This window comes from Nicotiana attenuata, chromosome 7 (assembly GCF_001879085.1).
Source record: "Nicotiana attenuata strain UT chromosome 7, NIATTr2, whole genome shotgun sequence".
NCBI lineage: Eukaryota > Viridiplantae > Streptophyta > Magnoliopsida > Solanales > Solanaceae > Nicotiana > Nicotiana attenuata.
The window spans coordinates 109,054,403-109,072,400 of record NC_031995.1 but is presented as its reverse complement, the minus strand read 5'-3'; the positions used below and the strand labels follow the sequence as shown (position 1 = coordinate 109,072,400).

Here is a 17,998-nt window from a genome sequence, read left to right as displayed (position 1 = left end):
ATATCTCTAGCCCCCCCCTGCCCACCAATGGTGTATATATATCTCAATAATCGGATGATTGATAGCATGAATATTAGTAAAAATTCTGTGGAGTAGCCACTTTTTAAGGTGGTATTTACTTTTTATCCAGCATTTTTAATTCTTAGCAATAGTAGCCACCAGTCTGTTAAAATTAATATGAAAAGACTGTGTTACCCTTTCTTCTATCTCTTTCATGTTAGGGAGAAGAACTGTCCCGCCGTCTGTGAGACGGCGACTGCCGTGGACTCCGCCGACGTCTATGATCTTGATTGTAGACTAACACATATCAGTAACTTACAGTAACTTTTGAGCCATTTTTTCAGCCATTCGAAGAAAAAAGTTTCTTATGTTACAATTTTCTGCAACAGAAAAGTTTCCAAGGGTACAACTCAGACTTGTTTTCAAGGCTTTAACAATTTGTGTGTTGGAGTTTTATGGTATGCTCTGCATTTTATAATTTCTTTTTTTTTCGTCGTGGAGATTGAGGTTGTCGTCGCCGGAGAATGGATGTGGCGTTCGTTGTTAGCAACTGTTCAAAGGACCCTTTTTTCCAAGGAAAATGTTCACATAGTTGAATCACTAAGTAACTGTACATGTGGGGAATTTAAGAAATGTTCAGACATAGAGTTCCTTGTTGGATCGTCTAGCTAAAACCTTTGCCGGAATCCTTTCTCTATTAGACTCCTCCTCTTTATCAGTAACGTTTGGTTTTCTGCTATGTTATGGATCCTGAACTTACAATTACAAGGTCAAAAGTTAAGGACACTTGGTTCTGAACTTCGAGTTCCAAGTTCAAAAGTTAAGGACTCTTGGTCCTGAACTTAGAATTACAAGTTCAAAAGTTAAGGACACTTGGTCCTTAACTTAGACTAACAAGCTCAAAAGTTAACGACAAAAGGTCCTGAACTTACAGTTACAAATTCAAAAGTTAAGGACAATAGGTCCTGAAGTCCTAAACTTAGACTAACAAGCTCAAAAGTTAAGGACAATAGGTCCTGAACTTAGGCTAAGAAGCCTAAAAGTTAAGGACAATAGGTCCTGAACTTAGACTAACAAACTCAAAAGTTAAGGACAATAGGTCCTGAACATAGACTAACAAGCTCAAAAGTTAAGGACACTTGGTCCTGAACTTACAGTTACAAGTTCAAAAGTTAAGGACACTTGGTCTTAAACTTAGACTAACAAGCTCAAAAGTTAAGGACAATAGGTCCTGAACTTAGACTTACAAGTTCAAAAGTTAAGGACAAGTAGTCCTTAACTTAGAGTTACAAGCACAGAACTTAAGGACAGGTGGTCCTGAACTTCGAGTTCCAAGTTCAAAAGTTAAGGACATGTAGTCCTGAAGTCCTGAACTTAGAGTTGCAAGTTCAAAAGTTAAGGACATGTAGTCCTGAAGTACCGAACTTAGAGTTGCAAGTTCAAAAGTTAAGGACACTTAGTCCTGAACTTTTATGAGCAGAAGGGTGTTTTCGTCCGGGCAGGTAAAGTTTATTAAAGCAATGGCTAAAGACTAAAGACATTTTAAACAGTGGCTTAAAAGTAAATACATGTGTTATTAGTGGCTAACCGTGCACTTCCTATGAATATTAACCGAAAGTCTGGAGACCAAGTCCTATGTCCAATTAGCCGGGACATTTGCAGAAATGGCCTTTTTTGCGACCACTATTTAAATTATGTCTTCTATTAATCCAATGGACTAAACTTGTCTGCAAAAAAGTAACTAAGCCAGCAGGAACATAATTTAAAAAGTGACCTCTAGAAAGATCATTTGGTGAAAATACTCCCAATTTTAGAATGTTCTTGAAAGTTGTGAAAACAATATCAAAACTGAAATGGTGCCAAAAGTTTTCGAATGTTTTTTAAAATAAAAGGAGTGTCATGTAATTTAAACCAAATTGAGCAAAAAAAATGGAGAAAGGGAAAGGTTTTCAACTTAAGTAGGCATCTAGACAATATCCAAGTTGAAATTAAACAATAATATATTTAAAGTTGAAAAATAGTTTGTAGAAAATGAAGTTGTTTTTTAATGTTGAACATCTTTAGCTTTTTGTTGTGATTTTTTTTTAAAAAAAAATAACGAGCGAAGAAATTAGTATTTCATAGCTAACTGAGTATTTGTAAATATATTAAAGTTCAAAGTTATATGATATAGGCTGAAAGGAAGAAAAGAAAAATTAACCTAAATAGCTGATCATGCAATTGTATTAATCAAAATAGATAACAAATGTATAATATATATATATATATATATATATATATATATATATATATATAACCGGTATATAATTAGTGTATAATTCATGTATACCGAATAGAAAAAGTGAACAGTTACTCTAATGAATAGCACGGGCTAGCCAGTTTTCGGACTGGTCATTCAAAAATAGCCAGAGTTTACAAAGTCATTGAATAATAGCTACTATTTTGCTGCAACACGGAAAGTTCCAGTATAATATACTGGAGATCAATGCACCTGTGTATGAACTTCCAACATATCATGCTGGAATTCCAACATGCGGAAGTTCCAGTATAATATACTGGAGATTGGAAAACCGGTGCTTCAATCTCCAGTATATTATGCTGGACCGGTATATTACTGGAACTCCAGTATATACTTATGCTGGTACTCCAGTATATTATATTGGAGCATTTTTCTGAATTTTGAACAGTATTTTCATTCAGATTTATTTTACATGAAAAGTGGCTGAATTTCGATTACTTTTGAAACTGTAGCTATTTTTGAATGACTATTCTGGCTATTTTTTAATTTCTCCCGATTCCATGGGCCTGGTTATCCAACTGATACTTACCCGATCCATCTGAACCAGCCGCGCTCTATACAACATCAATTTTACTCTTACATCTGTAGCTCTTCGAGTCGGATTTTGTGACGAAGACGAAATGGACAGAGAATGGGGTTCCAAGCCGGGAAGCGGCGGCGCCGCCTCCGCCCAGAACGAAGCCATCGACCGCCGCGAACGGCTGCGGAGGCTGGCCTTAGAAACCATAGACCTAGCAAAAGATCCTTACTTCATGCGAAACCATCTGGGAAGCTATGAATGTAAACTTTGCTTAACGTTGCACAACAACGAAGGGAATTACTTAGCGCACACGCAAGGGAAACGACATCAGACTAATTTAGCTAAAAGAGCTGCTCGTGAAGCTAAGGATGCTCCCGCTCAACCTCAGCCTCATAAGCGCAAAGTCGCTCTCAAAAGAAACGGTAATGACTCAATTAAAATCGGCTTTTTTTCATGTTCTACAGTAATTTTTATCAGTAGATGAGTTGTGTTATTTGAATTTGGGACTTAATTTTGGTGATATGTAAGAGATTTTAGTGTTATTGTTATTTGTTGAATTAGGAATAGGATTTAGGGTTTAACATTATATTTGTTTATTTACCCTTAGCCACCATTATGTACTGCACCCAGGAATAGAAGCTCGAACCAATAAGCTTCAAATCCTGGCTCTATCTCTGACCACACCTAAGGGTGTGGCATAACAGTTAATGAAGTGGGAAGGAAAGCATGGGAGACTAGAGTTGATTCCAGTTGAGGCAAAAAGTTTAATTCCATTTGCTTAAGCCTTGATGGGAGGAGTTCTACTGGTGGTACCACCGTGAGTTGAGTGTAATTTCGCCTGACGCCATCATTGTAAAAAGCAAGTCACAATTACGTGCCATAAGATCTTGGTTAGATTGAAAGAGTTTTTAAAAAATTTACTTCCTACGGTTAATTTATCTTCTAGCACCCGGGATGGATAAAGTTATAAAAAGATTGCCATGGGAATCCATGCTTCAAATCAGTGTTGTCAAAGGCGAAAAGCGTAAGAAAGCGCTCCAGGTCTACAAGGGCTTTAAGCGCAAAGCGTAATTAAAGTATGGGCTTTAGTTAAAAAAAGCGCAATGAAGAAAAAAATAAAATATATATGTAATGCAAGAAAAAAAATTAACAAGTTCATTTAAAATGATTTCCTTAAAAATTAATAATATCTTTTAGCCAATTATATTTATTACTAGTATCTACGAACGTGCGTTGCACGTTAATAATGACACGTGATGGTTTAACCATTTAAATGATCATCTGAAAGCTGAAAAATATTATTACATTAGCATGATATGTGAATTCAAAATAAAAGGACATTATCAGAACTTACAAAATGATCAATTTAGTCATGTTAGTTAGATAATTACGTATTATAATTTAAAAGTATTTAATTTGATGGTATCTTACCGAACACTTCTTTGTAGATGATTTTTTTGTGTGTATGTTTCCTTCTAATGCTTTGGTTGCTCTGTCATAACCAGAACTCTTGTTGTCGATATTGATATTCATTCCTCTTGAAAGTGCAACGTATAGTTGTTCGTGCAAGAAAATATATTGTGATAAATATAGTCTAATATTTAGGAAGTTTATCCTTGTGCTTTATTTATTATAATTGCAAAATATAAACATACCGAAAATTATCCTTGTCAGTTAAATCTTTTTTATTTGAGGTCATAAGTATAATTTTGGAAAGCTAATTTTTACAGTCTCTCATTTCGTTGATTTTGTAATTATTGATAGTACATGACAGAAATCATCTTCCAAGCCATTAGTTTTTCACCAAATGGTTCACTGGTATTCAATATATCTCCAGGGGCAATTGTTTCGATCATTTAACATTAGCCATAAGCGCTTCATCACATATTATCAATTTTGCTTTCCTTATAAATTTAGCATTGTTGCTCTGCTATTAGTTCATCTCAGATTCTTATTATTAGTTCATCTCATATTTAAAGATTTAATCTTAATTATAATTTTATCCACCATAAATTTTCTTTTCAAAGAGTAAAAAGATCGATCTGGCATTTCACGTTTAGATCTTTATGTTTGCAGAATCATTAGTGGTATTGACTCTTACCAACAATTTTTCTTTCTATTTCTCACACATTTATATTTTTAAATATTTTCTTAGTTGTTGTTTAATAATTTGGTATATTTTTCAATAATTGATTAAAAATATATTATTTGATTAGGAAAACAGTTTAAATATAATATAAAAATATATTATGGGGATATTTTTCTCAATTTTAACGGCTTGTGCAGTCCATTTAATATTACCTTTATTTTCCCTTAGTATTAGATATTATGGAGTGGTAATGTAGTGTCAATATGGAGAATTCTCATGAAATTAATTTTATTAAACCTTCCTACATATTTTTAATAAGAAGTTAATAGATAAATTTAATTTTAAAATATTAAATATTAAAAAATTTAATAGAAGGTCATGTAGTCCAAAAACTATGTTATTTTAATTTAGTTATGTTCTTTACCTATGAGTTTTTATATTTAATATTTTAGTATTATTTTGGTCTATCAATATTGTATTCATGTTTTATAATAATATAGGCTCTCCTTTTTCTAAATGAATTTGAACAATATAATACACTCTCAAATTAAAGTGTAATAGCACATCATAATAGGTTTTCAAATTAAATTAGTAATAGAAATTTTTAAGAAGTATATCCTAAAAGTAATAGGATTACATGACTTAAAATATGTCTGTATCCCAAAAGTAATTATACTAATAGAAAATCTAACGTGTTCCCAAATGTATTAGGTTTACATTCTAACATGTAGTATTATATGTCTATGCTCTAAACTAATTATACTAATAGGAATCCTAAATGTAATCATGTAGGATTCCTAACTTATAGTATTATGTTCTAAAACTAATAGGATTACAAATGTCTAGAATTTCAGTTATGTCCTTTTATTGTGAGTTATTATGCTTAATATTATAAGGTTATTTTTGTAAACCGACAATATATTCAGGCTTTTATAATAATATAGATATAGATAGATAGATGAATAGATAATATAGACATAGATTATTAGCAAAGTCTAGAGTTTATTGTTGGAATTCCCAAAATACAGGTTTAGCGGCCTAAAGGTACAAATATAATATTACTTTTAGTTGAATTCAAAGTTTTAAATATTTGATTCTTAAATATTACAATATTATCTAATATTAATTACCATTTTTATCTAATATTATCTAATATTGAACTATTTCTTAAAATATTTTATCTTTCAAATCATAAAATAAGATCAATAGCACATAATAAATTCAATTCGAATAGAAGTATGCACAAGAGTGTTATTTTCTTTGTGGTTAATTATCAATAGAATTCATAAAGATATTTATAAAACTTGAATAGGTTTGTATATCATTAGGTTTTGGAATGTAAGTTGGAATCCTATGAATCTTCCTACACAAGGGCTACATTAATATATTTTTGTTGGAAAAAAAAAGCCTAAACTATATTAAAAACCAAATCGGATACAAAAGGAAATATTACAATTATGTCCAATACTCTAGCTATATTTTAGGGCTATTTTGGTAAATGTATTCATGCTTTTATAATAATATAGATATAGATATAGATATAGATAGATATAGATAGATATAGGTTATTCTTTTTCTAAATGGATTTGAACAATAAAATACGTTTTCAAATTAAATTAGTAATAGGACATTATAATAGGTTTTCAAATTAAATTAGTAATGAAATTTTTTAAAAAGTATATCGTAAAAGTAATAGAATTACACGACTAAAAATATGTCTCTATCCGGAAAGTAATTATTCCAAAAGAAAACCTAACGTGTTCCTAAAGGTATTAGTTTACATGTTAACATGTAGTATTATATGTCTATGCCGAAAGTAATTATACTAATAGGACTCCTTAAGGATATCATGTAGAATTCCTAATGTGTGATGTATGTCCTAAAACTAATAGGATTATAAGGCTAATGTCTAGAATTCCGGTTATGTCCTGTTATTCTGCTTAATATTATAAGGTTATTTTTATAAATCGATATTGTATTCATGCTTTTATAATAAATATAGATAGATAGATAGATAAATATAGATATAGATAGATTAATTTATTAACTTTAATTTTCATAAAGACAAAAATTAATTATCGTTGATTTCCTTTTCACCTTTTAATAAATTAAAAGGTACTGATCAAAAGCATCACGACCTTTTTGGATGAGCCAAAACCTAATTTGTAAGACGACAAAACATTTTAATAGGAAATTTTACGTTACAATCTTTTGCTAAGACCCAATAGTACTCCAATTTAGTCAACCAAAATACTATAAAAAAAAATCTAACGTATAAGGTTTACATGCATGCTAACATGTAGTATTAGATGTCTATGCCCGAAAGTAAGTATACTAATAGGACTCCTATAGGTGTGGTATATGTCCTAAAACTAATAGGATTATAAGGCCAATGTCTAAAATTCCGATTATGTCCTTTTATTGTGAGTTATTATGCTTAATATTATAAGGTTATTTTGGTAAACCGACATTGTATTCATGCTTTTATAATAATATAGATTTTGTACCACTCTATTCAAGATAGAACTTACTGGCAATGAAGTATGGGCTTTAGTGCCTTGCTTGCTAAAGCGCAGCCTAAGTGAGGCGAAGCGCATACCCGGAGCTTTTTTGAGCTTCAGGGCTTAAGCGCGCCTCAAATGAGCTTTTGACAACACTGCTTCAAATCCAAAAAAAATTAGGTGATATCTTCTCATCCGCATAAGATTTGGTGGACAAAGAGTTATAGACGGTAGAATAGGCAAAGTGCAAGCAAGCTAATCCGATTATCCTAAAAAAATAAGAAAGTAATCCACCTTCTCGCAAAATATACTTGACCTAGGTTCCTTAAATATTGTAGCAAAATAGTGTATTGAAATAATCAAGAATTGTAATTTCCAGTAAGAGATAGATTTTTTTTTTTTGATGAAGTAATGAGTTTTATAGAAAAAGGCATCAAGAAGATGCAAGAAGTACAAGAGGGGGAAAGAGTCAGCTTTGATACAAAAAAGAAAAGAAATACTAGGCTAAAGCAAAAGAGCTGACAAAATCCAAAAAGTTAATATGGCAGTCTACAAGGGCTAAATACTGCCAACTAAATAACCAAAGGAGACATCTAGCTTTAAGTGTGTGTTGGAGTTGATATCCCATCAAAACATCTGCCATTCCTTTTTGTCCAGACACACCAAAAGATACAAGCAGGGATCATGTGCCAGACTTTCCTGATGACTCTATCAACTTTCCAACCAGACCAGCATTCATAGACTTCTCTGATGCTTTGTGGCATGACCCAACTGAGACCAAAGATAGAAAGAAACATGCACCATATGTCTGAGGCAACTGAGCAATGTAGCAAAAGGTGTTCGTGGACTCTGGATGTTGCCGGCACATAAAGCATCTGTTAACAATTGGCATACCTCTTCTGTTAAGGTTGTCTTGTGTTAAACAAGATTCACTAAGGGCTATCCAGCTGAAGCAAATGATCTTTGGGGGAAGACTTGTCTTTCAGATGTACTTCCAAGGCCATCTATCAATGATTTCATTAGTTGAGCCTAAACGAGAGTACCCTGCTTTCACCGAGTAGAGGCCATCCATCCACTTAATATTGTCAGCAATGTTGTGGTTGACTGAGTATCCCTCTAATTTAGCCAGGAGACTCAACAACTGTGGAATTTCCCGGTCTTGGAAGTCCCTTCTGAATTGGATTTGCCAGCAATTGTCTTGCCAATTCTGAGAGATAGAGGAATCTTGATCATTAGCTATCTGGTAGAGGTCTGAGAATTCATTCATTAGGACAGTCCCTTGTAACCATCTATCCTTCCAAAACCTGATGTTGATGCCATTTCCTAACTTGAAAGAGGTATTCATAGAGAATTTATTCCAAAGTTTCCTGATAAATTTCCAAGGCCCAACTCCATATGGTCTTCTTGACAGATTGGTGCACCAGTGGCTTTGAGATCCATGAATTGCAGTTACCACCTGTTTCCATAGCGTATTCCCTTCTTGACAATATCTCCATAGCCACTTCATAAGCATGCACTTGTTATGTATGTTGAGGTCCCTGATACCACCTAGTCCACCAAGTTGCTTTGGCATGGTAACTTTTGACCATTTGACTAAGTGAAGTTTGTGACCCTTGCCGCCTCCTTCCCAGAGGAAGGTTCTTCTGATTTTATCCAACTGCTTGACTACCTTGTTCGGAATTGGAATCAGAGACATGAGATAAGTAGGAATACTATCCAATACACTATTAATGAGTGTCAATCTTCTCCCCATAGAAAGGTATTGTCTCTGCCAAGAGGCTAACTTTGTTTCAAACTTCTCAATCACACCACTCCAAACTTCAGTTGATTTAAATTTAGCACCAAGTGGGAGTCCCAAATATGTAGTTGGTAGTGCAGCTATATCACAAGATAGAATTCCGGCTAATTCATCAAGGTTGGGGACATTGTTGACTGGATATACCTTGCTTTTCAACATATTGATATGCAAGCCTGAGATAGCCTCAAAAAGTTGTAATGTGAGATTGAGATATAATACTTGAGATCTCTCTGCCCCACAGAAAAATGAGTGTATCATCTGCGTATAAAAGATGGGAGACAGAGAGAGAAATCTCAGGATTTAGGCTTACATGAAAACCATTGAGCCACTGTAGTTGTTTGGCTTTGTCAAGCATCTTGCTCAGACCCTCCATTGCCAAAATAAAGAGGAAAGGTGAGAGAGGATCACCCTATCTCAAACCCCTCTGTGGAGAGAAAAAACCCACCGGTCCCTGTTAACAAGAACTGAATATTTTACTATAGTGATGCAAAACTTAATCCACTTTAGCCACCTATTCCCAAAGCCCTTCTTCTTGAGAACTGCTAAGAGATAACAGTGATTAAAAAAGCGCTCGCTTCATCGCTTTAAGCGAGAAGCGAAGCGAGGCGGGCAGGTCAGGTCTTTGAAGCGACTCTGATACGATAAAGCGACCGCTTCTCCGTAAAAAGCGAGAAGCGGGAAGAAGCGACCGCTTCTTTGTCTAAAATTAACCCAAGCCCTATTTTATTAACCCAAGCCCTATTGTAAACCGTAAACACTGTCTGGAGTCCAGAAACAGCAGCGAGACTAGGTTTTTCTTCAACAAGAGCAGCGACTTCTTCTTCTCTTCTTCATAAACTTCAGATTTATGAAATTATCTCAAGTTCCAAGGGTTGTTCTTCTTTTTCAACAGTACAGGTATGATCTGCTTCTTCTACTTTTGATTTTCAGTCTTCTTCTTCTTTTTCTTATTCTTTCTAAACGTCCAAAAAGCGTCGAAATGATGGGGAATTTTTTTTTTTTACCTTCAGTTCTTTCTCAGAAAATTTCTGCCCAATTTTTCCAGTTTCTGCCCTCAATTTCTGCCCAATTTTTTATATCATTTATTGATATAATAATGATAGTGGAATACAAGAATTTGACAATCTTGTAGAAGAATAGGATGCTCATTTTGTGCTTTAATTGATGCTACTCTTTAGTTTTTTAATTGAAGTATTGAACATTTGCTTACAATTACATGTGTTGTTTACGCAGTATTTATTTTAATTTTTCTTTTAAATTTCGCTTCACTTAAAAAAAGCGAGCGCTTCGCTTCTCGCTTCTCGTGAAATGAGAGTTGTCGCTTTTCCTCGCTTCACGCTCTTCACAACACTGAGAGATAAGACCAGTTTAGCTTATCAAAGGCCTTCTCCACATCCAGTTTGCATAGAATACCCGACTTACCACTCTTAAGTTGGCAATCCAGAACCTCATTGCAATGAGGGCTGCATCAGTGATCTGTCTGCCCTTCATAAACGCATTTTGATGCCCGGAGACCAAATCACCTATCACCTTCTTGAACCTTTCTGCTAGGATCTTAGCAACTATTTTATATAGACTACCAGTCAGGCGGATTGGTCTATAATCTTTAAGCTCAATAGCTCCCTTCTTTTTGGGGATCAAGGCAACGAAGGAAGCATTGCAAGACCGCCCCATGTGGCAATTATGATGGAAAAATTGTAAAGCAGCCATTAGCTCGTTTTTAATGATCCCCCAAGCCTTTTGAAAAAATGCCATTGTAAAACCAGACCCTGCCTTCCTCTGACTGAGTGGCTAGATCATCAAATCTAGCTGTAGGTCTCCATTGTTCAGCTTCAGTGTATAGATTCCGATAAAAATCAAGAATTTCCCCCTTGATGTGCTCTTTGTCCTCAAGAGATAGATCTTATAGTAGTGGTACAGTCATTCTTGGGTTTTGTTTTATGGATCATCTATAACTATTTGGTCTTTTACCTGGGAGCAAATATATTACAACAACAACAATACCCAGTATTATCCCACAACGTGAGGTCTGGGGAGGGTAGTGTGTACGCAGGATAGATAGAGAGGTTGTTTCCAATAGACCCTCGGCTCAGGAAAGCATAAGAACCGCATTAATGTGGGTGCAAATAAATTAATGCCATGAATATTTATCATAGTTTGACTATCTTTCATGTTGAGAAATTGATATATTTTGTAGATGGCTGATTATCCATTTTCCTTAATTCTTGAGTGTCGTCATATGCTAATTTTTTTTAACGGGGTTGGATCTGCAGTTAAAATTGGTAGGCCTGGCTACCGAGTAACCAAGCAATTTGATCCAGAGACGAAACAACGATCTCTTCTATTCCAGGTTAGATTTTCCATTTCTGTCTCTTTTACTTTCAACAATGCATCTGCTGCCAATTTAAGGTCGGTGTTGTCAAAGGCGCGCTTAAGCCCTGAAGTGAGGCACAAACCTCCCTTAGCGGGCACTTCAGTGTCGTCATCAAGGCTCTAAACAATTTATATTTCACTTTATGGTTAAAAAAAAAAAAATTCAACTCCGTTATCCATGTATTTTTTATTCTTGCCTATAATTATTATTCTTGTACTACACATACATATTTGTATATTTTCTCCATTTGCGCTCTCTTCCCACGTTTTATTTTAGCTTTGTGCTTAAAGCCCCAATGACTTTAGAGTTTTTTTGCGCTTTTGGCCTTTGACAACATTGTTCAAGGCTATTGTTCATTTTTTTTTTTCTGTCGATGGTTCATGTTCCTTCAGAAATTCCTACTTGTTCGAATAGCATAACATTATTTCTTACATGTGGTGGAAGTCAAATCTTTTTCACTGTGGAATTGAAGAACTTCAGAACTATCATTTGGAAGTGTAAAATGAGACAAGGGGGAGATAGCCTAGGGGAAGTAGCTCTCCTCCTTCAACCATGAGTTTGGGGGTTCGATTCGTTGAGGGAGCAAAGTGGGAAGGCCACCATTTGGCTCGTGGGAAGTGGGATTTTGAGGAGAGGGCGGTGGGGTTTAGTAATTAGTATATCCAAAAAAAAGTTGCAAAATGACTTTGGTTTTGAAATAATTTTAGTTTATTGTATATTAAAGATTTACTATTTCAGTTTATTAGGTTGTTGTATGATATGTTTAAAAAGGACGAGTTAGGAAAATCTACATTGACTCTACTTTTTGGTATACTTCTTGTATACGGGAGTTTTCTCTTTTGATTAATACAATTTACCTTATAAAAAAAGAGGAAAATCTACATTGATTTGCTGTTTTGATAGATTATGTGTTCTAGTGAACTCCACAAAATGTACTTTGCTTTTGAAGCATATGATTGTTCGGCTAAAGTAATTTAGGCTCCCTATTTCCCTGTCGCGTGCTATGAAATGGACAGACCGGTTGGATCAATAAGCCTTTTCTTGTTTTCGTTTTTCTCAATGTAAATTTGATCTGCTTGTCATGCTCGTATTTTGGAACACACCTTTTTATGGTTAGATGGATATGAGATGGTTCCTACAGTAGCTGTAGCAATTTGACCTAATCAATACTGCCTATCTCAATTTTTGTGAATTATTTTTCTTTTTAGTCAATTTCATAAAGAATGTCACATATCTATAATTTTAAGTTTTTAATTCGAGCATTCCTACTTTATTCTAAACGGCACTCCCTTTTAGAAATGACATGGCATGTAAGACCACAATATGTAACGAATTTTTTTTGAATGTTATACACACCTTTAAATTTAATTTAAGACCACAAGATTGAAGTCTTCCTTACAATCTTAAACTTCGTGCTCAGTAAGACACATAAATTGAAGCGGAGAGAGTATTTTGGAATAGTTTTACTTTGTTAGAATGTGGATTTGACTAGCCGTGTATAGTCTCATTCAGAGCAACTTGGCTCTTGAGTTTAGATGATTTCCACTTGTAAGCTACCATATTGATTGCTGAGGTATGAGAAACGAGAGAAATTTATCAGATGGAAGATGTCTGTTTTTTCAAAAGAATCTGTGTTAAAGACCGATGCGCAGGCTGCAGTTGTGGGAGTATTTGAGAAAGGAGGTATCTACTGATATCTACAAAAAGCGTCTGGGTTACACAGCTGGGCTGCATATTTTTGGCTTGTTGCTTTGCCCAAAAAATAGAAAGTAGAAAATAACATCAACTCTCATTGTCTTTCAAAGCTTTGGAGGATAGTGTAACAAGTAGCAACATAGTGACCAAGTCCTATACTCTGGTTGCAATGCATGGCTTCTCGATTGTTGTATGAAGGTGAACCAGTAAAATAAGGCAGCAGAAGGACTTATCCAGATTTTGAGCTAAAAATGTCATAATGCTAGAATATGGTTAAATAGTTGGACTAGCAGTAGGTTTCTAATCAAAATAAATTTGATTTTATTTGTCTTGGTTTGACAGTCACGGAGTTTAAGAATGTAAACAAGCTTTTGACTAATATACTAAAAATACCCTTGTGAATTTTGTGGTCTTAAACATGTCATGTCATTCCTATGAGGGAGTGTCACTAAAGGTAAAATGGGAACATTGAATTTTAAATTACTAAATATAGAAAGAGGTATTTTTGTAATAATTGTGGTGTCCGGGCCAGCTTGCGGCCTTGCGCGCACCTCGACTAATTCCATGGGATACCTGCCAGTCTACTACCTCCCACTAGCAACAAGTACCAGCAACTTTGTCCACCAAGACTTGGACAGATGGGAAGAAATCGCCTAGTGTTTTTGCATCCGCTGAGATTTGAATTGAAACCCCATGGTGCTCACCCACTTCATTTACCATACCCCTGGGTGCCGAAAGGTGCATTCTTTTTTAAAGAGACTAAAAAGGAAAATAAGACACAAAATGAAAAGGAGGGAGTAGTAATACTTGGACTAACTGTGGGTTGCTTGCATTATTTTCTTTTGGCTATTATAGTGCACCAACCTGTGGTCACATACTCAAAGTATATATTGTAATAGAGAAGTGCGGATTGCAAGAAATGCACGTTTACAGTATTACATGTGCATTTCGTCAAGTACCAAAGGAGTCTTTGCTGGTCAAATTTACCCTCCATTTTTCTGTGGTTTTCCCCTTTTTCTTACTTTATAGAAGTTTGTACTTGCTAATAGTTTCATGACTTTAAACTAAACTTTATCAAAATAAAACTAATAGTTTCATGTCTTTGGCTATGGTGCAGATTGAATATCCTGAGATTGAAGACAATACAAAGCCAAGGCACCGATTCATGTCCTCCTTCGAGCAGGTTTGTATCTCAAAATATCCTTTTCTTGAGTGGTTCTACTGTTTCTAACAGAGTACTATTCAATTTCCTATTCTCTGGAATTACATGTGGAAGAATAAGTAGTTTTTTATCTTTTGAAGATTAACTAGGTATTAATCTTCTGTATCTCTTTCCTTTTGGACAGAAAATCCAACCATTTGACAAAAGATATCAGTTTCTTCTGTTCGCTGCTGAACCATATGAGATCATTTCATTTAAGGTAACTTTTTCCCATAGCCGAACATAGTCTTTCCAACCTTGTTTCCACTGTTGGTTATTTGATCATGGAACTGATTCCTTTGCATTATTCAGGTTCCAAGCACTGAGATTGACAAATCAACTCCCAAGTTCTTTTCACATTGGGATCCAGACTCGAAAATGTTCACTGTAAGTCTTCTCACTTTTTGAATTACAAACTTGTAAGGCACCTACTCAACAGGTTTTCCAAAATTTACTAATTTCTTCATGGTAAAACCTCCAACTCTTTTCTGGGTGAATCTATTTCAGTTGCAATTATACTTCAAGACTAAGCCGCCAGAGACCAACAAACCACCACCTGCTCCTGCAGCAAATGGGACAGCAGCACCTGGTGCCCCATCCAGGCCTCTACCTCCACCACCCCAAGCTCCACCGCCGCCCCCACCACCACCACATGGTCTCCCCCCTGGAGCTCCGAATCCACCCAGAGGGCCACCATCTGCCCCTGGGTCTATGCCTCCACCCCCTCCCCCTATGGGCAACGGACCAAGACCTATGCCACCAGGAGGTAACTTACCTGCTCCACCACCTCCTCCAGTTGGTGGTGGCGCAATGGCTAATTTCACTCCAGGTGGACACATGGGGAGACCTCCAATGATGCCTCCACATGGTTTTCCAGGCCAACAGATGCAAGGACAAGGAATGCGCCCACCACCTCCACCACCCAACATGGGTTGATGAGCTGAGGCCATATTACGTAGCAATTTAGTTCATTTTTTTGGTAATTTCGACGTCTGCAGCTCAGTTGTTGTATTAAGGGTCAGATGCAGGTTAGGCCCTAACAGAAATCATGCTATGTTGACCGAAACTGTTCTATCTTTTAGCTGTTTCGTCTCAAAGTCTTTGGAGGTAGATGTAATAGAATACCGGCTTTATTACAAAGTAGTTTGTATGCTGCATCAAAAGAAAGCAATCTGTTACAGATTTTAAATCTTGGCATCAGGTCATTATATATGAAGGGGGAATTGGGTGGATTTAGTAAATGCACATGCTAGTAATAGCACGGCACATAAAGTAACAATAAGAAATCGACCTCAACCCCTTGAAACTAGATTTCAGCTCAGAGCTTTATCCTATTCCCCGAGCACTCTATTTGACCCTGGAAATAATTTATTGGAAGAATCTATTTGACAGTGGTCACTGCTATTTCTTCTTGGATTCCTCTTACGAGAACAGTAAAAATAGCACGGGCTAGCTAGTTTTTGGACTGATAATTGAAAAATAGCCAACGTTTGCAAAGTCATTGAAAAATACACTATTTTGCTGCAAGACGGAAAGTTCAGCATAATATATTGGAGATCAGTGCACCAACTCCAACATTCGAAAAGTTCCAATATAATATCCTATATATTATGCTGGACCAGTATATTATACTGAAATTCCAGTATATTTGTACTGGAGTACTAGTATACTTATGCTGGAACTCCAGTATATTATACTGGAGTATTTGCGTACTTTGAACAGTGTTTTCGTTCAGATTTATCTTTACATAAAAAGTGGCTAAATTTCGTTACTTTTGAAACTATGGCTATTTTTTAATGACCACTTGTAAATCTGGCTATTTTTGAATTTCTTCCACGAGAATACCTATCCGCCAGCCCAATTCAAAGAATTAAAAAGATCAACCGTTTTAGGTATTCCTAACTCCTAAGCACGAGTTTTCAACAAATAGATGATCAAATCTTGTGTCTTATTTTCTTTTTCCTCCTTGATCTGACTTCTAGGCTTCACCCATGATGATAGGCTATAATTGCATATTTTAGTCGCTTATTACACTCGAATTTACTGCACTTTAATTGAGTTTGCGCTTTAATCGCTAGTGTTTTGCACTAATTGTGTGTTTTATGCCTTGTAGGTGTGATTCCGAGCTATATAGATGTTATGGAATGAATTTAAGTGATTTGAAGCTTTGAAGTCTGAGTAAAAGCTCAAGGAATTAAGCCGGGATCGTGTTCGGGGGTCAAATTTGATAATTAAGTACGAACGAAGACTTGAGGAGGCATATTGCGCACTGTCTAGTAAAATAGACATAACCTTTTGCTCAGAACTCCATTTGGTCTCCACAATATATGGTTGGAAAGCTAACTCAAAGGGCTACAACTTTCATGTTTTACGTTTTTCCAAATTCCAAACGGAACAGTGTGAAAAATCGCGGTTTTGCCGCGATCGCGGCAGAACCGCGGTGGAAGGCAGTTTCTGAAGAATGAAGAATCCGCGAGGGCGTTTGGCCGCGGTTCCACCGCGATCGCGGTGAAACCGCGGTGGGAAGCGTAAATTTCAGGGGCTAAAGTGTAAAACATGGGATTTTAAGTCCTAAACCCTATATAAAACAAAGGAGGCCGGCCAAGAACAAGAAGGGGACATATTTTGGACACAAATTAGACCTAAGGAGGCGAGGAGACATTACTTTAGGGTTAGACAACACCCTTGGAGGCAAGAACACATTGGGAGCAAGGCGGAGAATTCTTCTACGAGTTTTTCCTTCCTCTTCCTATTTTTCATTGTTGGTTATGACTTTTAGTATTGTAGTTTTACATACTATTATGAATAGCTAATTTGTTATCTAGAGTTTTGATAGAACCTTTTGTAGGATAAATTCTTGTTATGTTTTTATATAATTGAGCCATAGCTTTTCTCTATTTGTTCAACTACGTTTATATTGTGGTTGATTGAAGAGCTCTCAATTAGCCGTGCCTATTTAGTATGCATAACTCGGGAGAGAGTGCATATTTAGGTAGTTGTTGAACAACACCACTCCCAGAGTATATGAGGGATCAATAACCGAGGGTTTAAAGGCGGGATTAGGGATAACGAAGCCTTGGGTGCGATCTGAAGTGAGCTGTATTAAAAGCCAGCTAGCGTAGCTCGGGAGAGTGCGTCTAGTAAATTGTCGTAATTACTCGGGAGAGATTTACGGCAATAAGAGTGCTCATGATCGGTAGAGAATACTTAGGCGAAATTATAGAAGACATAGCGGGAAGGATTCCGACAATTGGGGAAATCATAACTCTAGACCTCCTTAATCTTTTCTCTAACCCTCAGTATCGTTAGTTGTTAATTTACTATTTTAATTTGTTAGTTAAGTAGTTAAACACAAGAATCTTAATATCTATAGGTTAGGAATTGTTCAAGCTTGTCTTCTTGGTGATAGTGAACAGCTGTAGCTAAACCTTAGTTCTCTGTGGGATTCGACTCCGGACTTGTAAACCGGATTATATTTGCAACGACCGCATTGTCCTTTTTATAAGGCATAGTTGGGCGTG

The 17,998-nt window shown here is 35.8% G+C and overlaps 1 protein-coding gene across 1 annotated transcript; it reads left to right on the top strand.

Moving 5' to 3' along the window:
• On the top strand, window positions 2,861-15,666 carry LOC109229683 (splicing factor 3A subunit 2-like). Its single transcript, XM_019395212.1, has 6 exons — window positions 2,861-3,241; window positions 11,481-11,557; window positions 14,394-14,459; window positions 14,623-14,697; window positions 14,790-14,864; window positions 14,985-15,666. The coding sequence occupies exons 1-6, from the start codon at window positions 2,920-2,922 to the stop codon at window positions 15,411-15,413; spliced, it is 1,044 nt and encodes a 347-aa protein (XP_019250757.1). The 5' UTR covers window positions 2,861-2,919; the 3' UTR covers window positions 15,414-15,666.